The sequence below is a fragment of the Python bivittatus genome, unplaced genomic scaffold (genome assembly GCF_059951505.1).
Source record: "Python bivittatus isolate LINGU-HERP-01145 unplaced genomic scaffold, Pbiv_v1 ctg000530_np1212, whole genome shotgun sequence".
NCBI classification, from domain to species: domain Eukaryota; kingdom Metazoa; phylum Chordata; class Lepidosauria; order Squamata; family Pythonidae; genus Python; species Python bivittatus.
Window position 1 is genome coordinate 894592 of NW_028277085.1, and position 26031 is coordinate 920622.

The following is a 26031-nucleotide window of genomic DNA, read 5'->3' on the forward strand; positions in this document are numbered from 1 at the left end:
GGGACTCACTGTAACTGGTATAAATAAAAGCTGACCAAATTAGTTTTGCTTCCAAAATTCTGCAGTTATTGATATAATAATTCTGGACTTATTAGTGCCAAAACAAATCACTTGTGCCAGTCACAACTCATGCCTTGATCACGGCTTACTGTAATGCCCCCTGTATGGGTCTGCCTTTGGAGATGACTCAGAAGCTGCAGCTGGGACCAAGCGCAACAGCCAAGCTGTTTGGAGATCAACCCTGTCCTGCAGAATTGCTCTGGAACTCACTGCACTGGTTCCCAGAAGGCTTCCTGCCCAATTCAAAGGGCTGATTATGCAGCCCTGAATGGCATGGCACCGGGGTCCATCAGACACACCTGGGCCAGGAACGAATCTTCCCATCCATCTGAGCTTCTGGAGAGGGCCTGCTTGAGAGCTGACAAGTAGCATGTGGAGTGTGGGTCAGGCACTCTGGAACATGCTCCCCGTAGTATGCTTTGTCCTCCCCCTCCTTGCATTTCACAAGGGATGAAAATCTGTATTCCACCATTCCTGGTCCAAATTGATTGTGGGTATCAATCTTGTGTCTATGCGTCTATTGTCTTTCTACTATTTTGTTATGATTTGGTTTCTGTTTTATCCTGTTTTGCTGTTTGCTGCCCAGAATCTTTACTGATTGGGACAATTACAGATGGTGAAAAACCAATAGTAATTTATTGTGGGAGCTTGAAGTTTCAGGAATGGCAAAATATTATAAAATTCGAGGCTTTTTTTGGGCCAGGCTTAATTGTCACATTTGTGTCTTCTAAGTCCAGCAGCAACAATACAAGTCATCTCTCATCCTTCAGGGGATTCTGGGCTGGAGAAAACAAATGGTTCTCTTTTATTTCTTTCAATAGTATAGCCTACGTATTGCTGGGACGTTCAGATGAAGGTTTCCTGTTTCCCACAGGTGCGAGAGGAGAAGCAGATGCCCAAAACATTACTGTCCTGGCAATGTGGATGATTGAGCATCCTGGGAACGAGGAAGAAGAAGAGCCCCAGTCAGAAGAAGTGGTGGATTCCCGACCTGGAGCGTTAGTCCCTGGCGGCAGTGGGAAGTCCAGCGATCCATGTTACTTGCAGTCTCCAGGAGACCTCCCTTCAGCTGATGCTACTGAAATGGAGGAAGGCTTCAGTGAAAGGTGATCCCTCTGCCATGGAATATAAGTATTTGTTTGCCACAGTATCTGTCAGCAGTTAGGTGGTATTACTAAAATTATTCCAGGCCCTCTTAGAAAAAAGAAGAAACTTTAAAAGAGGATCAGACACATTTTAATGGATGTTAAATCTTTTGATCCTTGTTCACCCTGCAGCCTTCTGGTTCAGAGGCAGCAGGAGGACAGAGAGGGTCAGAGTTCCCCCTCAAGTCATGCCAGTGTTTCTGAGTTGCCTTGTGTCCTTTCAGCCATGAGAATATGGACCATTCAGAAAATGCAGCGTCTGGGAGTGGGCCTGTGACAAGGGGTCGGTCGGCAGTAACCAGAAGACATAAATTTGATCTAGCTGCTCGGACGCTGCTGGCCCGTGCTGGTAAGTCTTTCAAATACTAAATTATGTATTTCCCTCTCACTCCTTAATGTCTTGAAGATGCTTGCAATGTAAGAAGGATTTTAAAAGCACCTGCTAGCTACCTATTTGTCAAAAAGGGCATGCCAAAAAAGGCAGATATAAAGTCTGTGCATTCAAAGCTGAAGGAACATTCTATTAAGATTTCTTGAGAATATTTCAGTTTTGTGGGGCCACGTAGAAAGGTTGCCCCTGGAGCTGAGGATAAGGAGCAGTCATGAGTCACAACTTCCTTTGTATCCTTCCTGCAGTTATTTTTCCCCCATGTCACTGAAAAGCAGCCATTCTTGGTGTGACACCGTGTCAGCCTTATCAGGTAGACCAGACTAAGAAACAGGCACCATGCAGACCTAAAGCTACTTCCATTAGAACAGCTCTAGTCACAGAATCTTGCAAGTTTGAATGTGCTACCTTTTCCCCCTCTTTTATCCTCATGAGAATTGGGGGGCGGGGGTGCTGTCTGAGGCGTTTTCCTAAGCCACTTTCTTGGTCTGGGCTCAAGCCTCATTTATCTGATCGTTGCCTTGGTAGCAGATGTTCCCTCTGTCCTTCAAGGCCATCCTCTTTATTCACTACACAAAGGTACTTTTTCAGTTTTAGGCTTGGGATAAATATTCGTAAGAAATAAAACCAGGAGACCAGGGTACAGTGGGGCCGCCCCTTGCCCCTGTGACGATAGACCTCCAAGGGGGTAGGATTCCTGCAGCCCAAGTGTCCTCTTGCCATTGTGACCCCACTTGCTGCTTTTGACTTGCACAGTAAAATATGTGGTTTTCTTCTCTGGTTTAAGCGGGATTGTACCGCTCTGTACAGGCCCACCGGAATCAGAGTCGGAGGGAAGGGATCTCCTTGCCCCAAGATCCTGGAGCGCTGTATGACTTCAACTTGGATGAGGAGCTAGAACTCGAGCTGGATGAGGAGGCCATGGAAGCTATGTTTGGGCCAGACCTGGCTGGGGACAATGACATTCTGGGAATGTGGATCCCAGAGGTATTGGACTGGCCGACCTGGGTGTGTGTGATGGCAGCTGGGGCTGCTTTGCTTCCTTCTTGCTCCTTAGAAAATGAAATAACATTGTGCCTTGCTAAACCTTCTCAGTTAACCTGATTGTTGCTAATATGTGGAAAACCAGCACAAGCTCTCCTCTCTAACAGTCATCTGTGAAACAGCTTCTCTTGACCTTGGCTGCTTTCCATTTGCCAACTCTCTTTTCTCCAGGAAGTAACAATTTAAATTCTGTTCTTCTTTTTTAAAAAAAAAAAAGCATTATGTTTTTAGAAATAAGTATAGCTCCATATTTTAGTAATCAGAGCTAAATACTTAATATTTTCCTCTGATTTAAATAAAAATAATAGCTCAGACAGAGATTGGACTGCCACAAAAATGCTGATTGCATTTAAAACTGGAGTTAAACTTGGAAGTTCACTCTGTTGCTCAGTGCTCTCACCTCCCTCAGTAGGATGGGGAGGGGGCACCACATCGTTGTTTTGTGTAATTCTGGAAGGTTAACAATTGTGCCTATGAACGAGTTAGAAAGGATACAGCAAGAGCAAAAGCCTTGTGTTTTGATTTTCCAGAGTTTGGATTCTTGCCCTTCGCAGTGCCAGAAATCTAGATCGTTGCTCCAGATTTAATGTTGGGGTGGCATAGATGGGAATGGCTAGAATCTGGCCAGGTGGGAGTGTGGGCATTCCCGGGTCCAAGATTTATGACAAGGATGTGACCTCTGAACTGGTCTGGAGCCAGAATTTTAGGGTGTCTTGCAGTGGAGCTGGGACTTCAGCCTAGCACTTCTGCTAACCAGTAAGAGGTAACAGTGATAAAATATAACAGCCTTATTCTGAGAAGAGTGATAGGGACTGCATGGCTGAAGCTATTTATGACTGTGGAAGGCTTGGGAGAGCATCTCCAATATTCAACTAGTGCAAAAAAAACATTTTCTCAGGGGTCTTCCCTGTGGACCCTGCTCAGGCCTCCACTGATTGGGAAACTTAGCTGTGTATAAGAGGCCAGCAGTCCCTTTCCCCATCTCCTACCAAAGGGATGTAGGGTGGCTGCAGGCTCCACAAGGAGGGATAGAGCCCCAGTTTTGATCCCTCTCCCCACCCCCCATTTAGCGGGTTCAGGGAACTGAGGGTGGAAGAAATCTGGAAAACAGCTGGTGGTCAAAGCAGGCAATCGATTGCAGCGTCTCCCTAGTCAGGTTCGTCATAAGGCGGCTGCCAAGGTTAGAATGGCTCTGAGCTCCATTAACCTTTTGGGAGGAACTCTGTGCCTGTTGGCATCTATCTGACCATTTTGCCTGGTAAAAATGGGTTTGACAAGAGCAAGAGCCCTGGATTGCATCTTGTTGACTGTTTTGTGAGCTTCTTGTGCTAAATTCACATGAAGATGCTAAATTGCTTCTGTATGGTTTTAATGCAAAAGGAGCCGCTTAACATGTTTTTCATATTTAGATGTTTGATGCGTACATCTGTTTCCAAAACCGTGGTCAAATATGTTGGTTTTCACTTAGGCTTTTAGTAAACAAATGTCTGGCTGAACTTCTTCAGTAAGGTACTGGAATTTTAGAGTCCTGAAAAATTTAAATGCTGTGGTTGAACAGTAGCTTATTCCAGTTATTGACATTGCCCTGGGTTAGATTTTGGTCTTCCCAGCTAAGGCTTGATAAGACATCTTGAGACGTTTGATTTGGCTGCCTGTAAGGCCAGGGTTCTAGTGACAGCCTTAATCAGTTGTCCTGAAACTCAAGGATCCAGCAAGAGATGCAGAATTCTGTGGCCTTCAGAGCTGATTTGCACATGACACAGAAGGAGAATGAAGAGGTCTCTGTAAATAGTTGGATCTTGTTTGTTAATGCTCCGGAGCAGAACTCTTCACCAATGATAAAGCTGTGCAATCTAGAAGTAGATCTGCAATTTTTCCTGATAGGAAGGTGATGGACCTGTACACTCAGCATAATTAGTGTGGCTCTCTCAGAAAGTATAAAACCTGTTCTTCCTCCTCAAGACTTCCACAAAAGAAACTTGAAACTGAACTTGTAAAAATTACTTACGTGCTAGGCATGTTTAGTCAACATACACATCTGCAAGTGAAATTCCATAATATATTAAAATGTATGTGGAAGAGGGTTCTTCCTGTGCATTTTGAGTACTCTTCAACTGAATAGCACACCTAGTGAGGGTACAAATAGACACTATTGATTTGCCTTGTTTTGCTGCACGCAGTGTTTATCTCGTTGGCCTGTGGCAGCCGCCCTTGTCATCGTGTGCCCTTCAGAAATGCAGCTCCTCAATTTCCATCAGCACGCTGGCTGGGGGACTGTAGAAGTTGGGGGGCCCAAGCTCTTTGGAGGGGGGGGGCGGCAGGATGGAGAAGGCCTCTGTGCTTCTGAGCTGGAGCAGAATGAATAAGTTTGTTTTAACCGTGGGTCCGATGGGCCTGAAAAGGTAGGAATGAGAGGTCTTTCATTGTACATGAAAATAACTGCATAATTATGTTGCGCAGCATGTTTGTGAATCTGAAGACAGGGAAGAAGTGGTAGTATGTGAGTTGTGTGAATCCAGCGTTGTCAGCTTCAATCAACACATGAAAAGAAATCACCCCGGCTGTGGGCGTAGTGCCAACCGTCAAGGCTATCGTAGCAACGGCTCCTATGTGGATGGGTGGTTTGGTGGTGAATGTGGAAGTGGGAACCCTTACTACCTCTTGTGTGGCAGCTGCCGAGAAAAATACTTGGCCCTGAAGAGCAAATCTAAGACATCCGCCTCAGAAAGGTACCAAAGATAATGTGGTCTGTAAGATCCCTTCCTGACGGAGAGGATGTGTGGGCAGCCCCCTCACCCCCCTCCCCTCGACTTGGGGTCAGAGGTCCCATCCACATCCCACCAGCCTCTCCAGGGGCCTGCTGGCTGTGGTGTCCTGGTCTCTGCTGTAGAGAGGGGGGCTGCGATGTTTGCCCCTTTTCCCAAGGGGAAGGTTAACGTTCATGATGTATTGAGGCTGTCCAAGGCTTCCCTTGCCTATTTTCTTTCATTTGTGGCCAGAAATCATTGGGAAGTTCAGCAGCACCATCTTGAACAGCTTTGGGGCAGCGGGGGGGGGGGCGGTTATACATCTGGGAGCTGGATGAGGAAAGGTTAAGTATGTGGCAGCTTTGTATAAAGAAAAGGCTGTGTTATTTGCACCAGAGGTTTAAACCTGAACAGCTGGTGAAATCCTTTGTCAGCCTCTCTTTCTTTTGTGAGAGAAGAACACTTTAAACACTTCTGCTGCCCTTTCAGTCAATGTAGGCCAATGAAGAATGAGCACATGTTCAAAATTTTAGCATTTTAGTCCAACACATGACAGAGAACATTTAATGTCCGTGCTGTGTACCCTCTTGGTAGGAACACACACAGAGTTGAGATATAGAACCAAGTGTCTAAAATATGCTCAGTTTTAGTAAATCTTAGTATGTTTTTTTCCATGAGAAGCGAAGTTGGCCTAATCATTGACTGGAACTTTAACAGTGTTTTTATATCGATGAAAAAACAACGACCTTTAGATAGGGACTGCTAGAACCCTCGCTGTGTTACCAGTGTTGAATCGTGTGGGGCAGCTTCTTAATCCGCCAGCCCTGCAGAACAAGTTGATTAAAGGAGGCGGTCTCTGCTTAATTGTTCCTTCCTATTTAAGTTAGCAACTGGAAAACAGCTAATTATTTGTGATTTGCTTAACGTGATGGGGTGTTTGAATGTTACCCTTATTCTTTTTTTGGTGCAGATACAAAGGACAAGCTCCTGATCTAATAGGCAAGCAAGAGAGTGTCTATGAAGGTACTACTCTGTGCAATCTTTCTAATGATACAACCGTCTGCTTTGGTTCTCTGTAAAACGTAATCCCTAACCACAGTTTGCTTACCTAATGCTAGAAGACTGGGACATGCTGGACGTTGACGAGGATGAAAAGCTGACAGGGGAAGAGGAATTTGAGCTGCTGGCTGGACCCCTGGGGTTGAATGACCGGCGCATTGTGCCTGAACCCGTTCAGTTCCCAGACAGTGATCCACTGGGAGCCTCCGTCGCCATGGTCACCGCCATCAATAGCATGGAGGAAACGCTGATGCAAATAGGTAAACCAGGTAGAAGATCAGCATCTGAAGCCTTATGCCATTTCCTTGGGGGCCTGGTGTTGAGAGGATCTCTCTGGGTGGCAGCAGGCAAAGGTTGCTTCCTGTGTATGGATTCTAGTGGCTGTTGTGGGAATGGAGGGCTCCTGGAAAGCTATGAAGGGTGCCAAACCTCCGCCTTCTTTCCTGAATATAAAAGAGGGACCAGGATTGGAAGATCAGGAAAGCACGGGGATTGGGACGTGCACAGAAATGGGGGGTTTTATGTAGATATAATGTACAGTTTCCTGGAAAGAGTAACGGAAAGGTCATTGGTTAGCAGAGGCGATTTGGGTTACCCTTCCGATACGACAGCCCTGCTGGACTGGATCCAAACCCTGTCTTATCCCACATCCAGCTCCTAGGAATGGAATCCAGCAAAAGGATCCGGGGAAGGAAACACCTCGCACGCATGCAGGCTTCTTACTGTTGAAGTGGGGGGAGGGGGCATCAGATGAAGTGGTACGAAGGGCCCAGTATTGACGGGAGTGCACTGCTCACGTCTGACTGTGGTCAGCTGAGAAAAAGGATGCCTCAGGACGCCTCATACTGCGCTGGACTTGCCCTGAGTACTGTTTACGAAGAAAGTCAATTCTTTCTTCGTAAACAGTGCTCGGGGCCTACAGGGCAGTAACCCAGGTACTTCCTACGGTGACCTTTCCTTTCCTTGTCCCCTCTTCTTTCTAGGTTGCCAAGGCTCTGTGGAGAAAAGCTCTTCAGGGAGAATTACTCTGGGGGAGCAGGCAGCTGCCTTGGCAAACCCCCACGATCGCATCATGGCCTTGAGGAGGGTGACGGCCGCTGCTCAGGTCCTCTTGGCCCGCACGATGGTCATGAGGGCCCTCTCGCTGCTCTCGGTCAGGTCTGTGCTCCGCTGGGCTGGGGAGGATGGGTGCATTAGGCCGCCCCGGTGGCAGGGCGGGCCAGAAGGCCCAGCAGGAATTGCTTGCCCTGTTTTGGGTTTCTCGGCGGGGGAGGGAGAGAGGCTCTGCCCAGCCTTTTCAAGTGAGGGCCTTGGCCACGGGGTTTGTCCAGGGGGCAGCTCCCCTCTGACCTTCCCTCTTCTCCCCTCAACAGCGGGTCCAGCTGCAGTCTTGCGGCAGGGCTCGAGTCCTTGGGCTTGACGGATATCCGGACCTTGGTCCGCCTGATGTGCCTGGCCGCGGCCGGGAGGGCGGGTCTCTCCACAAGCCCCTGCTCCAGCTTTGGCTCCTCTGAGCGGCCGCGAGGTGTCCAGAGCCAGATGACCAAGCCCATCTCCTGCTTGGCCTACCTGAGCACAGCAGTTGGCTGCTTGGCTTCAAACACCCCAAGTGCCGCAAAACTGCTGGTTCAGCTGTGTACTCAGGTAAGGGAGGGCACCTTTTCTCTCTGAACATTGCGCTTGCTTCACTGGCTGTGCAGAAACTTATTTTTGCTAAGTAGTAATTCGTCTTCTATTGTCTAAAAAGGCTGGAAGTCTTGGCTGCTTGGCCCGGAGTAGACTACAAGGGGAACAGCGGTGGTGTGTTGGGCGGAGGGAACAGGGTAGCAAGAGCGTTGGACAAAGCTTTTCCAAGTCCGTGAGCCCTTTGATGCGGGCGCGTGATTGTGTTTTGATTTCTGCTTATGAAGCATACTATATTTTAGGAAACAGGAAGTTGTTTCTAAAATGAAAACAGAAGGAGCAATTAGAGGCTTAAGCAAACTTTTCTCTGCCCCATATATCAAACCATTCGGTAACAATCTATGTGAACAGAACCTGATCGTTACCTCCCAGTGGTGGTGCTGTAAAAACAAAAATGCTTTTAAATAATTACACATTGCTTAATACAGGAATTCAGTTTGTTTTGCTTATGATATTTTAACCTAGGTAAGGTATAGGATTCCATTATGTCTTTAATCTCTGAAATCTGTTATATCTGAGCGTATTACGACACTACAACTGTGAAGTATCCGAAAAATTTGCAGTCTCTTTGAAAGCAAGTCTACTTCCTTGTAAATCTATAAATGCATAATTTATTTTTCCTGTTTTGGTCTCGTAAATTCTTATTCATAATAAGAGCAGAACTGTAAGTCATAGTTTGCTTTAAATGAAGTTCTGGATCTCCTTTAATAGGAAACATTTTGAAGGTTCCTATATCTTGTTGAAAAATCAATGTAGTGAAAACAGCATGTGTATTTAAAAGCATCTGTATTGATTGTGGCTTTAATTCCTTGTTTTAGAATTTGATTTCAGCAGCAACTGGTGTCAATTTAACTACAGTGGATGATCCTGTGCAACGAAAGTTCTTGCCAAGTTTTCTGCGAGGAATAGCAGAAGAGAACAAACTTGTAACATCACCCAACTTTGTTGTAACTCAGGCCCTCGTGGCCTTGCTGGCAGACAAGGGGGCCAAGCTGAGGCCCAGTTATGATAAAGCAGAAATTGAAAAGAAAGGTAATTTGAAAGATGGTTTCGTTTCCTCTCTAGAGGAATTCCTGATGCTTTCTCACCATGTTACAGTAGATGCAGGTTGAGTCCCTTAAGTTGTTGTTGATAGTATTGCATTGGTGTGGCATTGTGGTTCAGGCGTTGGAAACAAGGTTGCAGGTGAACTTTTTGGGTCTTATCAAAATAGAAGCCTGCTTACACTTTTTAAATGTTTTGTTGATGATTAAAACGCTCTATGATCATCATCCAGCAACTCCAAATGTTCCCTACTGCTTATTCAAAGTATGAAAAAGAAAACGCATCCATCACGTTTTGGATAAGCTGTTCCCCCCCCCCCCCGCCCCATATTTGTTTAGCTAGCTTAACTTAAGGAACAGTCACTGCTGGCAGAAAGATCTGAGGAGGGGAGGGTGCGCTGGCTCCTTTTTCAGCATTTTCACAAAAGGGATCCCCTCCCTTTAGTTCCAGTTGAAAGGAGAAGGATTCAGCAGGAAGTCCTTCACACAGCGCAGCAGCATTTGCTTCCCCAAGAAGGAGGTGTCAAGGGATACCAGCTCCAAACAATTTAGAAAACCCATAGCTATTGATAGAGGCTGGTTAAGAGAGCAGGGTACTAAGCCAGATCAAGCGTACTGTGCTTGTCAGTACAAGATGCCGGTAGATAGAAGGGCGAAGGGCCCTGCTTGGCTGGTATCAGAAAAAGTCTAGGTCTTCCCGTAGCCTTTCTGTTGTGTTGTTTCATGAGACCTACCGATTTCTGCAAAATTCCAAAGGGACAGTTGGTCGCAGAGTCTCCTGAGAGGAATTCTTAGTGTGAGTTGTGGCGAGAAGGCAGGACACGCGTCAGTCTCTTTCAGCTCAGGGAGGAGTGCTGATGGAGGGCGGAAGTCCCTCCCAATTCTCATTTGTTCAGGAGGTTGTGGGTGATGCTGCGCAGCTGTTTGGTTCTTGTCACTCACCTGGGCGTCATCTCATTGTTTTGTCTAAGCAGGTGTGTGTGCCCATTTGAATGCCCACCCTCCCTATGATCCTTCTGCTGTAGGCCCTCTGGAGCTGGCCAATGCCCTCGCAGCTTGCTGCCTCTCTTCACGGCTATCCTCCCAGCACAGACAGTGGGCTGCTCAGCAGCTGGTGCGGACTCTTGCAGCTCACGACCGGGATAACCAAGGCAGCCCCCAGACCCTGGCGGACATGGGAGGGGACCTGCGCAAGTGCTCCTTCATCAAGCTGGAGGCTCATCAGAACAGGGTAACACCCCCGTAGCATCTCTCTTCAAGCTGGGAGAAGGCGTCTCCCCAGAGGGCCATCTCGGCTAACACTCAGACAGCCTTCGGCAGCTTAGCGCCCCTTGGGAAACCTGGTTTTTATCCCCCCTAATTCCCAGCCAGGATGACCTTAAGCACTGAATTTAGTTCTATTACACAAAGTGCTTCTAGCAAACCTGGATATGGTGGGGTCCAACAGAAGTTTTGGGAGGACTGAGATACCTATAAAATCTCTTGCTCAGATTTCATTGAACTGATTTTTAAATTTGCTATCCTGGCAGGACTTTGCCCTGTACTCCAGCAGCAGCTTAATAGGAACGTTTGATAATTAGACAGATGACCCTTAGGTTTTGGATCACAGCTGAAATGTTTCCCCGTCTTCTTTTAAAACAGGTCATGACTTGCGTTTGGTGCAACAAGAAGGGTCTTTTGGCCACCAGTGGCAGCGATGGAACCATCCGAGTGTGGAATGTAACCAAGAAGCAGTACTCGTTGCAACAGACCTGTGTATTCAGCAAGCTGTAAGTGGCTTTGTGGGAGTTTATGTTAAGTTGACCTAAAGGGACAACTTTATAGGAGAATTAAGAGCAAAAAGGGCTCTGCTGGATCGGTCCAAAGGCTCTTTAGTCCCCCTTGCTGGATTCACAGAGCCATCCAGTAGAGTCACAGTGGCAGCACCCGAGGCCCTCTGGGAAAGCTGAGCAGGCTTCATGAAAGGAGGCCCTTTTGGGGTAGGACAATGGAATGGAAGTTCGGATGAAAGTCTGTCGGGGATGAGCTTTGGGTTCCTCTAGGTTTGTAAGTGTGGCAAAGAGAATATTCTGTACGGAATAGTATTTTCCTAAAGGTTTGGCTTCCGTGGGATTTTAAAAGCTTGAGGGATGGCCGGGTGTTTTTTATTGCTTGGGATATAAGGATTAGTGAGAAACTGGCTTGATTCCGATGTATCTTGTTTCCTGCTGGAAGCTGCTTCTGAATGCTGGGTCTGTATTGTCTTGCAGAGAAGGAGAAGCAGAAGAAAATCTGGGGTCCCCCAGTGACCCCAGTTTCTCTCTCGCCTGTTGGAGTATTAGTGGCAAGTACCTGGCTGGAGCCCTGGAGAAGATGGTGAACATATGGCAAGTCAACGGTATGAACCATGCATTGTTGAATGCCAGAGGTTTTTAGTGAGAAGGAACTAAGCAGAATTAAGTTGTGACATGCATTTCATTTTTAAAAATGAAATAATCCAACCTTTATTCTGGCCAATAATAATCAGGTATTCAACTCCCCCAATGTTTTTTCAGTTTATTCTTTCATCCATTCAGTTTATGCTTAATGAATATAACTGATTTTCTAAAGGGTGTTTACATCCCCCCCTTCATCAAAAGGCCCCGTTAAGTGTGATCGCTTTGAATATATGCAGTTCTACAGTTGTTGAATTCATTAAGAGATGTAATGATGCAAACCTGAATGAAACCCTCATTTATTGGAGAGCCAGGTATGGCTGGGGCTCCTGCTGGAGGTCCGCTTGGCATCTTCAAAGCTTCTGAGCAGCAGTTTACTCTTCAGGGCAGAGTGACTGGATTCTTGCAGTGCGGACTTCTGTTGTTTGTGGTTACCGTGTTGACCGTGAGCAATGGCACCACCGACTGCTAATAGGGAAATGGGAGGAAGTGAGCTAGAAGATACAAACCTGAGTCACTCTTCCATCCCATCATCTGCCGATGTGGCCGTTCCTTTTTTGTGGAGGGATCTCGTTTTGTCAAGCGCCAGCAGTCCAGTTTGGCTGTTCGGCTACTTCCCTTCTGCTCTGTTGTTATTAATAGGCTGATCTGCCTGGTTTGAATGGCTTTACCTCACATCACTCTAAACTTAGGCTGCCTAACGTGTTGGCAAAATCTGGCTGGCAAATGTACCGTAGAAATGAAAGATGACTCTTGGAGCCATTGTCTTCAGGTTTAGGAAAGAAGTGGGTCTCTAAGCGCCAATCTGTGTTCCTAGGAGGAAAGGGACTCCTGGACATTCAACCCCATTGGGTCTCTGCTCTCACCTGGCCTGAAGAAAGTCCCTCTGCAGCCTGGACAGGGGATTCTCCAGAATTCCTGCTGGTTGGGCGGATGGATGGGTCTCTGGGACTAATTGAAGTTCTGGACGTTTCCACCATGCACAGAATTGAACTGGAACACTGCTACAGGAAGGATGGTAGGTGGCTGCCGAATCCCAGTGTTGCAGATCTTTTTGTTCTGAAGCTGGAGGGTCATTTTGACCCAAGGAGGTAAGAGAGAACTTGAGCTGATGTGGGTTTTCCTAGTCAAATTTTAACAATAAAGTGTTTCATGGCTAGTCACCATTCCTCAGTGTTAAATTATATGATCCAACCAGTGAATCCTCCCTCTCCAGTTCACATTGTTCAGAGGCATCATGGTTTCCTCAGCTGGATGGATGCAGAGGAGTCAGGAATATTTCTGTCCCGCACTTTGGAAATGAAGCCTTAGACTTCTGGTTAATGAATCTAACAAAACTGATGAACATATGACAAGATTTTCACCAAACATGCTGGATTGTTTTCATGCATTTCCTTTCTGCACCATAACACGCAGTTTGTTTAAAGGAGTCGGGGAACTTAGCCATCTTCTCCTTGTTGTTTTTAGTGTCGGTTACCTGCCTTGCCTGGTTCAGTGAGGACAACCCTTTTGCTGTTGGCTACGTGGATGGGAAGTTGTTGATAGGCACAAAAGAACCACGGGAGACAGGAGGAATTGTTCTGGTGGATGCACACAAGGTACAGCAGACAAGTCTGCTTTGGGAGATGAATCCAAAAGCAGTCAGGACTCCACAGAACAAGAAGCCCTGGCTCTTAAGCAAACCTCGGCACTCCAGAGGAAAGCCACCATTTCTTCTGAAATTATACTCAATTTTAATCATGTATTTCATGTGTGCTTTTGTTCTAATGCATCATCTGAAAGCCGCACTTCATCCTATGCTGGGCACGCTGAGGAGAAGGTTTTTTTCCCATCAGTTAAGGCTATTAGTTCTTCTCACCATTGTTTGGAATTCTGTAAAAACCAAGCAATCATTGCAAAAGAAATTAAGTCTGTTGTGTCTCTACATCTCACAGTTCCACATTCCACAAAGTATTTTGCATGCTTGAGCCTAGTGGTATTGCTAACAGAAGTGGAGGTGACCACGTGGCTTCCTCTGGGTGTCCGAGAGTTCTTGTTACCCTCATGCCCCTCTTGTGGAAAACTCTTTTCCCCCTCTGGACCCTTTGCTTCGGATATGGAAGACGATAACAAAAAAAGGTTCGGGTTGCTCTGCATTTCCTTGGGTGCTAGATATGCCCCACATAAGGCATGAGCTTGGAGCGAGCACGAGTGCTTTGAGGGTCATGGAGAAGATTAGCGCTCCACTGCCAGTTTGAGAAGGGAATGGATTTGGATTGAGCAATTGGACAGGGAGCAGGGAGACCAGGTGAACAAACATAAGGGGACATCTAAACGTGAATTAGATCCCAACAGCCTGTTTAACCAGTCTTGTCTGGCGAAATCATCTACACTCCGGAAAGGGTTGAAAGAAGAGGAGATAGTTCCTAAGCGATCTCCTAAGTGAACTTTGTGTGAGCAGATTTTTTGCAAATTTTATATGTGTGTGTGTGTGTGTGTGTCTCAGTGTCCTAACTCAGGAGTGGAGGTTTGTGCCTGGCACCTACCTGGCAAGATTCAGAGTGTTTAAAGGGAAATTAAAGAGCTTCTCCGCACCAAAGTTCGTTGCTTTAGGTCTAGAGATGCCCAAAGTGCATCCTTTGTGCTCCTCCCCTTCCCCAGGACACCATTGTCAGCATGAAATGGGATCCCGCTGGGAAAATTCTCATGACTTGCGCGAAGGAAGAGTCGGTCAAGCTCTGGGGGTCCTCGGGGAGCTGCTGGCGGCATTTATACACCCTTTCCCACCAGGCAGTAGTGAATGCCATTGTCTGGTGCAGCCTTCTGGGAAAAGGCCCCAAGATGCAACTTCTGCTGGCCACGTAAGTTGGAAGGTTTGACTCTCCTTGTCTCTGTTTAGTAGTGACAGAAATTCTGCTTTTTTGATGGGTCTCAAGCTTTCTGTATTTACATGTTTTTAAAAGGGCCTTTGGTGATACTTAAGAGAGTGAATTCTATATTGCCTCTGTATTTTTTAATTCAAAATATTGTGCAGATTTTCTGCCAAGTATAAAAGAAAAAATTAAACTCACCGTTTTGGACTCAAGATTCATAGATGTACAGTTTTTTGCCTTTACACTCTCTCCTTGTTTCCGTCTGCTGCCATCTGTGTAGGGAGAGAAAATGCTGAGATAGAATTAGAGTTCCCAAGACTAAAAATTATGACTCAAGCATTTATAGACCGCAGTAGATTCCATGTGATCTGCAAGCACGACTTTGCAGAGTGTGGAACTGTTATTCTTCAATGCAGCTTCTCTTAACTTCTGTTTAGTGGATGCCAGAATGGCTTGGTTTGTGTTTGGACAGTTCCCCAAGATGAGTTGGTCTTCCTGCAATCAAGCCTTAGCTGTTCAGAAGAATGGTGGGATGAAGAAATCAGCGGCAAGGTGAAGATCACAAGTTGGTACTCTCTCATAGGAATGAGTGCAGAACAGAAAAGACTGTCTTGTCTAGGAGGGCATCTCTTTAAGAGGCAGAGATAAGCCGAGACGTCCTGCAGCAGTTAAACCAATAATTCAGAGAGCTGGTTCTGCCTTTATGCTCAGGATCTTACACAACCTTCCTGTGTTACTCATAGAGTACCATGCTTAGGAGGGTCGATGGAAACTAATCCAGTACAGAAGTCGCCCGTGCAAAGAAAGCTGACTTATGTACATTAATTGAATGAAGGGCCATGTTTTAAAATATTTGGGGAATGTAAATAGAAGATACATTTCGGTCCTAAATTGAAAAGGTCTGAGATTCTCCTTACCCTTCATTTCCAGGATGCGTACAGAAAAGTAGCAGAAACCAAGTGCATTTATCAGCTGAGAGGACATATTACACCTGTGCGGACCGTGACTTTCAGTTCTGACGGACTGACCTTGGTATCTGGGGGACTCGGAGGCCTTATCAATATCTGGTCTCTGCGGGTAAGCAGGGTTCACAAAAGCCAAGCCAATTTTCAGTCATCCCTTCAGGAGTTAAAAATAACACGGATGTTGCCGTCCAGGCTCAAGTTTAGCAAATCATTTTAGATAATTCATTGATTGATTGGCGTATACCAACTTGGTTCTGAAGTTGGGCAGCACCTAAATCGAACACGTTGTTGTTGTTATCTTGTCTGCCATGCACATGCCGATAGCTATGCTTTCATACTCCGTTTTTCTGCTCCTTCCCGCCTAGGACGGCTGTGTCTTGCAGAGTGTGGTGATCGGTTCTGGAGCTATTCAGACAGTGGTTTGGATCCCTGAGGTTGGAGTCGCTGCCTGTTCAAGTAGATCCAAGGTATTGTTCATTTCTTCTGAGTAAACCTCTGCAGGCCTGACTTCTCTCCCCTGGAGGTTCAGGGTAGACCAGGTCTAGCCTGTTGAGTCTCTCTCTGGCTCTGTGTTTGGCCCTCCCTTTGTACTCACACATTGGATCGTTGATGCGAGGTGTTCCAGAAAGCGTGGTTGTCTCCTCCTTTTGTGATAGGATGTCCTGGTGGTGAATTGCACTTCAGAGTGGGCCTCCTCCAACCACGTCTTGGCAACATGCAGGACTGCTTTGAAACAGCAGGGCATTTTTGGTTTGAACGTGGCCCCTTGTATGAGGGCTTTCCTGGAACGGCTGCCCATAATGCTTCAGGAACAGTATGCTTATGAAAAGGTAGGAAGAACTGGAATGGGGCGCTTGTTAAGGAGGAAGTGGTAGTGCACAGCTAATGAACTGCGTGGAGACTGTCGCAGAAAGATTTAACCTGGTCTTAACCTATTTCTGGTTTTCCATTACCTTCTCCAGTGTTACCAGGGTCTGTCAGATGATTCTGCAAGTTTGTGTTGCTTAGATATTCGTTTTTTCATTTACTGACAGCATTTCTATACCACCCCATTCACACAGCTCTTTGCTGTAACAATTTCCTTTTGAAGAAGCATTTGAAATTGAATGTGTTTCTCTGCCCCATGGTAATTCTGGTTCTATTATGCTAATGAAAGCTAGTCTACCTACCGCTCCGTTGGGCAGCATGACCTCTTATTGCTAATAAAGTGAAGTGTATTCAGGAAAAATGGCAGTGCATTATTCCTTTTGCATCAGTTGGATCTTCTTCTCTGAAGAATGCTCAGCTATTTGACGAGCTTAGAGGGGGACTCTGATGCTGTTGGAATCAGAAACGAGAGCACACCAGTTTGATGTTAGTGCAGTTAAGAGAACTTCAAAAATGATGCTTTTGAAATGATAAGGCTTTGGGCCCACTTAAGCGTAACCTTTCCTCTTGCTCTCCCTCTTAGCCCTACGTGGTTTGTGGAGACCAGCTCGTTCACAGTCCATACATGCAGTGCTTGGCTTCGCTGGCCGTCGGGCTCCACCTGGATCAGCTCTTGTGCAGCCCACCCGTCCCTCCGCATCACCAGGCCTGCCTTCCAGACCCTTTGACCTGGAATCCGACCGAGTGGGCCTGGCTGGAATGCTTCTCAACTACAGTCAAGGCTGCAGAAGCGTTGGCCAAGGGGGCCACGTTCCCAGATTCCTTCACTGTCCCAGACCTGGAGCCGGTGCCAGAGGAAGAGCTGGCCCTCCTTATGGTAACCGCACACTGCATGTGGCAGTGCCGCCTGATCGGCTTGCGTGCTTCCAAAACACTCCCGTGTGTGTGTGGCTTCTTTCCGTTGACCGGAGATGTTGGTTCTGCGGCTTCTTTGCTGTGGGCAGCCGCTGGAATGTGGACGGCGAGGATGGTCCTTCGGCGGGAAAGGAGACAGGAGCTTTGAGCGCCACCTCCTGCGACTCCAGGGAAAGGGGAGCTCCAGATTTTGCAGCTGGCCGATCAGGCCGCGGGTTCTTGCCCTGCCCGAAGTGACAGGTTGGGGTATTGTAATTGCATAGCCGCCCAGAGTCGCTCTTGAGTGAGATGGGCAGTGACTAAGTTTGAACTGTGAGTGAGTGAGTGAGTGAGTGAGTGAGTGAGTGAGTGAAAGAATGAATGAATGAATGAATGAATGAATGAATGAATGAATGAATGAATGAATGAATGAACGAACAAATTATAGCTTTGCTATAATAGAAGAACTATATGTTTTGCAGGATAACGGTAAATGGATTAATGGGATGGATGAGCAGATCATGTCCTGGGCTACATCACGACCTGAGGTCAGTACCAGGGATGATGGATTTGAAAGAGCCAGACAAGGGGATCCTGTTCTAAAAACCTCTGTTGTGCTGTCCCTTAGGATTGGCACCTTGGGGGGAAATGCGACGTGTGCCTTTGGGGAGCTGGAAGGCACGGGCAGCTTGCAGAGGCTGGAAGGAATGTCCTGGTGCCCGTCTCGGCCCCCTCCTTCTCACAAGCGCAACAGGTAACCGCCAGGAGCTCTTCGAACATTTCTATCCCCTGCTAGTCTCACCTTCTATAACTGAGGCACCGGCAGGAAAGTTCTGCAAAGCAGAACAGTATCAAAATAGACGGGTCACATTTCCATGAATCTGATGCTCCTAAGAGGAGACTGTAGAGATGTCCCAGTTCTTCAGAAGGAGCTGGGCCTTGGACACAGAATTCAACCCTGTGGTGGCACCTGAAGATGATAAAGGGAGTAAATGTAAGAGAAAGTCTGGCATGGTTGCAAAGCCCAACTTCCTTTATCCAAACCAACAGTTATTAAAGTGAAGAATGCGCACGCCCCTGTCTTCCAAATCCTGCTTCCCATTTGTTGAAGACGCAGGAATGTCCTGTTTCGTTTCCAGATGAAATTCTGAGCCACCAGGAGGCCATCCAGCCCTGGGCTGATCCTCTTCCCCTCCCTTCTGCTGCCAAGATTCTGGCTTTACTTTCCACGGAAACGTTATTCCCTGTCTTTGCAAAGCATGGTTTTCATGGGCCTTCTTTCATGTCAGGGTACAGGTTAGAAACAGAAGGTTTTGCTTTTGCATCTGTTCAGCTGTAGGTTTTTGTTACCTTAAGCAATGACTTCTTTTCTTTTAATTACATTAGGTCATTTGTGGCCAAAACTGTACATTTGTGATTCAAGCAAATGGAACAGTTTTGGCATGTGGCGAAGGGAGCTACGGTCGACTGGGACAGGGAAATTCTGATGACCTTCATGTGCTTACCGTGATTTCAGCTCTGCAAGGTAAGTTGTGTATTTCAACACTGAAGATCTGGTCAGTCTCATATTTGACCAACCGATTTTGTTGAGTTATGCGTCTCACGATTAGCTCCATTCCCAAAACCTTCTGCATGAGCAGATAGGACAAAATCAGGGCCACCAGTAAGCAGGGCCCTCAGTTCCAGCAGCAGCCTGGTAGTCCCAGGATTTTGGATTATTTCCAGAGCCCGGAGAGGGGCGGCCCCAAGATAGGCTCTAGCATGCCACAATCAGGCACAGATGGGAACTGTGTTCCCTGAGTCCCACCAGGCTCATCAGAAGAGCCTGTTACCGGCCATCTCCTCAAGAACAGGCCTTACCAAGGTTTGTACTGTCCACGACCCACGTGCCAGAGGGATGCATGATGGCCTAGTCCCGGCTGGTGAGTTTGGAGAGGAACCCCAAAGGTGCCCCCAGACAGCCTCAGGATTGTGCCCCAAAGAAGGATCCTCCCGAAGGGGAAGAATCAGGGAGTGAGTTGTGGCTTTTTTTTTTTTTGGGACATTGGATGGAAGGAAATGTTTATGTTTGTCTTTGTGCTTCCGCTTGTGGTGAAGGTTTTGTTGTAACCCAGCTGGTGACATCTTGTGGTTCTGATGGACATTCAATGGCTTTGACGGAGAGCGGGGAAGTTTTCAGCTGGGGAGACGGAGATTATGGCAAACTGGGCCACGGAAACAGTGACCGGCAGCGCCGCCCAAGGCAGATAGAAGCTTTGCAAGGAGAAGAAGTGGTGCAGGTAGGGCAGAGGGCCGAAGGTTGGATCCTTCATCAGCTCGATGGCTTTTGCAGGAATTGGGGAATCTTGTCTCTGAATTCAGGCCAGGTGGTTAAACGTCCAGAGCTGTAGCTGGTTTGAAACAGCTCTGCAAATCTTCATCAGCCCCACCTGATCAGAGTTCATGCTGTTTTTTCTACCAGATGTCCTGTGGCTTTAAGCATTCGGCCGTGGTGACCGCAGATGGCAAGCTGTTTACGTTTGGGAACGGCGACTACGGACGGCTGGGATTAGGAAACACGTCCAACAAGAAGCTTCCGGAGAGGGTGACGGCGCTGGAGGGCTACCAGATTGGAGAGGTTTGACTTGCAGAGTAAAATTGTTTCTCTCTCTTTTTTCTGAAAATGTTCTTTTTTCTTCAGAAACATAATTGGAAAAGCTGGAACTGCCTTCCGTTCTTGTCTATCTCCTCTTTGTTCCAGCAGGATCCTAGAGCAGAGATTCCAGCCAAGCTATATTTAGGATTTTTCCCCCCTATGTGGGTTCCTGGTGTAGTGTTTTTGCCCCAGTCTTCCCCCTCCCCGAAGTCCACAGGAGCAGAGGATTCGCTGTAGCGAAGTAAACGCAAAACAGATGTTCATGTGAAAGTTGCCTGAGATTTGTGAATGTTTGCCATTGTTTGGGGCAGAGGGCCCTCAAACTCACTGCCCTCCAAGTCTCGAGGGCTCGTTCATTAGCCTGCCACAGGAAGCCTTTCTGTGCCTTGGTCTGAAAGTCTCTGATCATCAGGGACAGCTGTCCTGCTAGCCAAGAGGAGCTTCAAGGGTGGCAGGGGAAGCAGGCAGGGGAAGATGAGCCTGGCTGGGGGGCCTGGAATACAGCTGCCTCCCAGCCTGCTGTTCCCAGGTGTGGAACAGCGCTGTCTTCTCAGCCTGGCCATTGGTCTTTGTGCCTGCGAGGAACCCGCTCAATGGCCCAGTTCTTCTTCCTTGGCTGCCTGCTCCCCCAGTGCAGCGGTCAGCAGCTGTCCAGAACTAGGAGTGTTCATATCAACGTACGAGAAGGCTTCAGAGTTTTAGCCCTCCAGCTGGTGAAGGAGTCCTCCTGCAGACTCGTGGCCCTGGAGCCTGAGACTCCTAAATGGAAATGTTAACTGTATTTTAACATTAGGTGGCCTGTGGATTAAACCACACAATAGTTGTGTCTACCGATGGTTCCATGGTTTGGGCATTTGGTGACGGAGACTACGGAAAGCTGGGCCTGGGAAATTCAACTGCGAAATCCTCACCGCAGGTGAGTCCCTGCAGCATCGTCCCGCCCCTCCTGTCACATCCTTATGCGCATCTCCTGTTGTTTGTGATCTGCTGCTTGTGGTGTGTTCTCTTGAATGTTGTTTCGGTAATAGAATATTGATCTTATTGATTTGTCTACTCCCTCAGTCCTAGCGGACTCCTCTCGGCACTGCAGTAAATGAAAACGCAGGCTGTGAAAACGAATGCTGGGGCTAGACACTGTTGGCCTTGGGCCTGGAAGGAAGACGGCCACACAAATGAGACTGCACTAACCTCTCAGTCGTTTTGCAGGTTCACTCAGAAATAGATTGCACTGCCCTGAGCAAGGCCGTTTCCAGGATAAAATATTGGCATGGGGTTCATAAATCTAATCAGTCAGCCTAGACTTACTCCCAAATAATGGGGGCTTTATTTTCTTCATTTATTCTGAAGAAAATAAGCCCCTTAAACGCTAGCTGAAAGGTTGCGTTAGTTAAAGGGGGGTTATATTGCAACATCCTTGAACTGTTCATCATGGAATTAAAAGTGGAGTCCCTGAGAATGTTTGCCATTGTCCATTTGGGCATCCTAGATAGATGGGCACCAGTGTACTGTTCTCAGGGTGACACAACTTCTGAGGCAAGAATTGTGCCAATCACTCTGCATCCCAAGCACAGTGTTACCTCCTGAATAGAAATGAAAATTAAAAACAAATTAATGCGAATTTAATGGCTTTGAATGTGATATCTCTGCCTGTTCTTGTTTTGTCTTTTTTTTTTTAATGAGGTTGCCATTAAAATATAAAAATGGTTCCTTTTTTCTGTTTCTTTCACAGAAAGTAGATATTCTTTGTGGAATAGGAATCAAAAAAGTTGCCTGTGGAACTCAGTTTTCAGTTGCATTGACAAAAGATGGACACGTATACACCTTTGGGCAAGGTGAGTTTGGCTGAACCGGTCTCAGTCCTCAAACCTGGGTGCTGGAGGACGTCTTTTGAGAGACACGCCAGAGCCAGCTCCCAGCCCCGCCAGAGCTGCCTGTGGCAAGCATAGCCAGGGGTGTCCTTTCTTCCAGACCGGCTGATTGGCCTGCCAGAAGGACGAGCCCGGAACCACAATCGCCCCCAGCAAGTTCCAGCCCTGTCAGGGATCTTCATCGAAGACGTCGCCGTAGGAGCAGAGCACACCCTCGCTCTGTCCTCAGCTGGAGATGTCTACGCCTGGGGGAGCAATTCAGAGGGCCAGGTATGTACAGGATACGTCTGAATTTGGTCAATAAGAATGTGAAGAGGGAGACAGAAATGTATTGTGTCCTTTAAGCATGTGGTTAGCTTAGTTGGGTCATTTCTCAGTTGTACGGCAAAGCCCTCGCTCGCTCTTGATAGGCGTCCTGGGAAGGTCTGTAATGTGATGGCTTCCAGCCATCCTCTCTGTAAAGCCTAGTCAGCTTTATTACTTTTGGTCCCATTTTATTCCCCAATTTTGGGTGGAATAAGTGGACGTCTTGGATGTGCGAGCTGCCGTCGTCACCAATGTCTGACCCAAAATCACCTTGGAATAAGGGCCGAATTACCACAGCCCAGACAGAGTCCTCCGCTGGGGCTGTTCTGTGTCCGAGTGTTGTGTTTTCTGAATCTAGCTCGGATTGGGCCACACCAACCATGTCCGGGAGCCCACCCTGATTACCTTTCTGCAAGGGAAGAATATCCGACAGATCTCGGCAGGACGATGTCACAGTGCTGCATGGACTGCCCCGCCCGTTCCCCCACGAGCACCAGGTAAAAAGGCCTGGGGTGCTTTACTCGCTCTCCGCAAATCTCTGTTAGGCCACCCCTCTCTCTGCTGAGGCGCCCTTCGCGTGAGCTTCACATCTTTTGCCCCCTGAGACTCGACAGGAGAGATGCCGCGACTCTCTCGTGGCCAGACGGTCCATAGCAGCAACAGTCTCCATAGTGAATCATATATAAGTTCACAGCAATTCATTTGATTTTCAGCAGCTTTCTCCCCCCCAACATGGACACACTCCCCTCCCCCAAGACAAGACTTCTGGTGGGAGATTGGCTTTGGCCAACTGATTGGCAATCAACCATCTGGCCGACTCTCTGAAGCCGGAGGATCTTGCCCTGCTGCTTCTCCGATGAACCTCACAATGGCCGTTTCGAGAGGACCGGAGCAGAGGCTGCCCGCGGGTGGGGCTGGGGGCTGACCGCCTCTTTGTCTCGGCAGGGGTGTCGGTGCCATTACAGCTGGGCTTGCCGGATGCCATTCCGCCTCAGTATGGGGCCCTGAAGGAAGTGAGCATTCACACCGTCCGAGCCAGGCTTCGGCTGCTCTACCACTTCTCTGACCTCATGTATTCCTCGTGGAGGTTGCTGAACCTCAGTCCCAACAACCAGGTGAAGCCCCTGTCTGTGCCAGGAGAATTCTGGTGCTTTCGAATCCCTGCCTTTCTCCCCCACCCCCCTCCAGGGAAGACTTTGGACAATCTCATGGATGTAGCTGGCCTCTCCGCAAGGCAAGGTGGCGGAACCAGCACCAGGTTTTAGTCTTGGGAGCGCTCATGTACGGACAAAGCCCGTGCAAGGGGTTGGACTCTGAGTGTGGCTGCCAGTTTCTCAAGCGCCAGAAAGCCCAAGGGAGACGTTTGGAGCATCTGCATGTGCCCGAGGGGGTGAACCCTGGGCCTTCCAGATGTGCAGCCAGTGTGGCCTGAGATAGGGAGGGTGGCATTGTACCTCAGCAATCTGGAAGGCCCAGTGACAGCCCCAGGATCGGGAAAGCTGGGGCATTGTGAGGAAAGTCAGCCTGCCCAGTTTGCTCTGCTGTGGAAGAAAATGGCTGCTTCCCTTTGTGGCAAGGCAAGGAAGTGGCAGCTTTGGAAAGGGAGAACGCCCTATTCCTTCTCCACCCCAAGGTGAGGAGGGGAGAATGCCCCTGCAGCACCAGCCTTGTGGTGTGGCAATTTCCAGCGCACCTCTTTCGCCATCGGAGGGAGCACATCTTGGCGTAAAGCTTTCGGTCACCCTTCTGTTACAGAACAGCACATCCCATTACAATGCTGGGACGTGGGGGATCGTCCAAGGGCAGCTGAGGCCATTGCTGGCGCCCCGAGTCTACACCCTCCCCATGGTTCGGTCCATTGGAAAAACGATGGTTCAGGGGAAGAACTACGGCCCACAGATCACGGTCAAAAGAATATCCACCAGGTCAGCATTTTGAGCCTATGAAAGGAAACGCACGCACGACTGCCGAAAGCATGACAACGCCTACCTGCTCTGTGGGTGGTTGACATTTTCTTTGTCTCTTCCCAAAGAGGCCGGAAGTGCAAGCCCATTCTCGTTCAGATCGCAAGGCAAGTTGTGAAACTGAACGCTTCCGATCTTCGCCTGCCCTCTCGGGCCTGGAAGGTGAAGCTCGTCGGGGAAGGTGCTGATGACGCTGGGGGCGTCTTTGACGACACCATCACGGAAATGTGCCAGGTACAGGATTTCAGGATGCTGAGTTATGTTGCCTCCAATTCAGCCAGCGCTTCCGATTGTTTGTGCACACGTGGCCCATGAAAAGTTCTGCCTGGTCTGTCAGCTGAAAGGGAATGAGAACAAGGATATGTATCATCCTTGTGCTCCGTCTCCTCCTCCTGGGGGGCCAGAATAGGGGCGGTAGGCCACATCTTTGTTCTCTCTTATTAGGATTCTGGAGGGGGTGCAAAGCGTAGCCAGTAAGTAAATCCATCCTGGGACTGGAAATTGCTGAACTAAGAACGCTGGCTCTGGGAGAGGAGAAGAAGCAACCGTCCTCTTGTTCTTTATGGACTTGCTTTACTGAGCAATTTAATAATTCTTAAAACCTTTTTTTCCCCTTAATTCACAAGGAACTTGAAACTGGAATCGTAGACCTGCTGATTCCTTCCCCAAACGCAACAGCTGAAGTTGGCTACAACAGGGATCGGTAAGTTAGACGGTTCCTTTTGAAAAGGCCATTAAGGGCCTCTGAATATAAATTCAGAGAAGAGGAAGATTTAGTGAACCTGGTTTGGAGTTCGTGTTTTCTTTGGAAGGTGGGCCATGACTGGACAAAACTCAGTGGTTTGCCACAAACAACAAGCCCCTGGTGATTTCCAACCACTCACTTGCCCTGAGCCTTTCTTCACCTTTCTGTTTGACCGCTGGTTTCACAGGGGCAGAGGGGCACAGCCATCTGGACCAGGACTCAGGCACCCAACCTGTTTTCTCGCCCTCCTTTGTGGGATTTGTATTTCTCTGTCTCACTTGAAGTTTTTGCCTCGCCGTATAAGGATTCTTCCCAAAGGTGGCTTTGCAACACCCGCTGGGGCATAACTTGGGTAGTCAGTGATCCTTCATGCTGTCTCTTGGGCAGGGTGAGCCACCTGAGTCCCTGTCTCCTGGTGGTGATTCAGGGGTGCTTGTGGGTCAGTCCCAGTCTTGTGTCTTACATCTTCCCCAGGCTTCTCTTGAACCCTTCAGCCTACCTGGATGAACATCTGATGCAGTTTAAATTTCTGGGCATTCTGATGGGCGTTGCCATTCGTACCAAGAAACCGTTAGACCTCCACTTGGCCCCCATGGTCTGGAAGCAGCTCTGCTGTATCCCGCTCACTCTGGAAGACCTGGAGGAGGTGGACCTCCTCTACGTGCAAACCCTGAATAGCATTCTTCACATTGAAGACAGCGGGATCACTGAGGAGAACTTCCACGAGGTGAGCTGAGCTGCCGGGGTTCCCAGCGGTCCCGCAGAAGTCCCCACATTTTTTTCCGATGCCACCGCCTGGAGGAGCGGCTACTGAGCTGGACGGCCCTGATTTTGTAACAAAATAAAAATGGTCTTGAACGCCTGCCAATTTGGCTCACATACATGAAATCATTGGAGGAATGTGAGCGTGTGGGTCGCCGGAAGGGGCTTTTCATAAGAGCCAGAACTGGGAGGTTGAAGGGACACGATAATGTGAAAATCAACACCAAGTAGCGAAATGGCAAAAAAGTTGAACGACTGCTTTGCAAAGTGCAACACAAATAAAAACGTTTGATTTCTTTCCTGTTAGATGATTCCTCTAGATTCTTTTATTGGCCAGAGTGCTGATGGGAAAATGGTCCCCATCATCCCCGGCGGGAACAGCATCCCCCTCACGTTCTCAAACCGAAAGGAATACGTGGAAAGAGCCATCGAATATAGGCTTCACGAAATGGATCGTCAGGTAACAGTCCAGGGCGGAGACTCTTGACGTTCCACAGCCGAATCGGTTAATTTTGAGAGACTGTTTATTTTTTAGAATTTCTTCCCACGCGTGCCCGAAGGCTGAGCCACCGCTGAAATGCCGCTTGTCT

General features: G+C 48.0%; 1 protein-coding gene and 1 long non-coding RNA gene across 7 annotated transcripts in view; one reads left to right on the forward strand and one right to left on the reverse strand.

Moving 5' to 3' along the window:
- Positions 1–26031, forward strand: part of HERC1 (HECT and RLD domain containing E3 ubiquitin protein ligase family member 1) — a 69359-nt gene that overhangs the window by 41594 nt on the left and 1734 nt on the right. For 3 of the 5 annotated variants that reach the window (XM_088148264.1, XM_088148268.1, XM_088148267.1), the window contains exons 42-76: positions 935–1166; positions 1430–1554; positions 2381–2601; positions 5098–5366; positions 6355–6407; positions 6503–6712; positions 7427–7601; positions 7817–8087; positions 8945–9158; positions 10195–10400; positions 10811–10938; positions 11419–11546; positions 12401–12601; positions 13051–13181; positions 14224–14423; positions 14873–14987; positions 15366–15512; positions 15766–15867; positions 16057–16230; positions 16851–17144; positions 17644–17709; positions 17790–17915; positions 18548–18686; positions 19259–19440; positions 19623–19778; positions 20590–20712; positions 21526–21628; positions 21765–21934; positions 22329–22467; positions 22916–23085; positions 23726–23895; positions 24003–24168; positions 24561–24637; positions 25154–25406; positions 25749–25901. In XM_088148264.1, coding sequence (XP_088004390.1) covers positions 935–1166; positions 1430–1554; positions 2381–2601; positions 5098–5366; positions 6355–6407; positions 6503–6712; positions 7427–7601; positions 7817–8087; positions 8945–9158; positions 10195–10400; positions 10811–10938; positions 11419–11546; positions 12401–12601; positions 13051–13181; positions 14224–14423; positions 14873–14987; positions 15366–15512; positions 15766–15867; positions 16057–16230; positions 16851–17144; positions 17644–17709; positions 17790–17915; positions 18548–18686; positions 19259–19440; positions 19623–19778; positions 20590–20712; positions 21526–21628; positions 21765–21934; positions 22329–22467; positions 22916–23085; positions 23726–23895; positions 24003–24168; positions 24561–24637; positions 25154–25406; positions 25749–25901 — 5789 coding nt within the window. The remainder of the gene's footprint in view (positions 1–934; positions 1167–1429; positions 1555–2380; positions 2602–5097; positions 5367–6354; positions 6408–6502; positions 6713–7426; positions 7602–7816; positions 8088–8944; positions 9159–10194; positions 10401–10810; positions 10939–11418; positions 11547–12400; positions 12602–13050; positions 13182–14223; positions 14424–14872; positions 14988–15365; positions 15513–15765; positions 15868–16056; positions 16231–16850; positions 17145–17643; positions 17710–17789; positions 17916–18547; positions 18687–19258; positions 19441–19622; positions 19779–20589; positions 20713–21525; positions 21629–21764; positions 21935–22328; positions 22468–22915; positions 23086–23725; positions 23896–24002; positions 24169–24560; positions 24638–25153; positions 25407–25748; positions 25902–26031) is intronic. The other 2 variants (XM_088148265.1, XM_088148266.1) reach the window with 2 other exon arrangements.
- On the reverse strand, positions 13188–24088 carry LOC148214775 (uncharacterized). Of its 2 annotated transcripts, XR_015797468.1 has the most exons (4): positions 23960–24074; positions 17964–18131; positions 14634–14707; positions 13188–13455 (listed from the first exon to the last, which is right to left on the reverse strand). It is a non-coding gene; the product is annotated as an uncharacterized LOC148214775 (long non-coding RNA). The 2 variants fall into 2 exon arrangements; XR_015797467.1 differs by lacking the exon at positions 17964–18131 and having other exon boundaries at positions 23960–24088.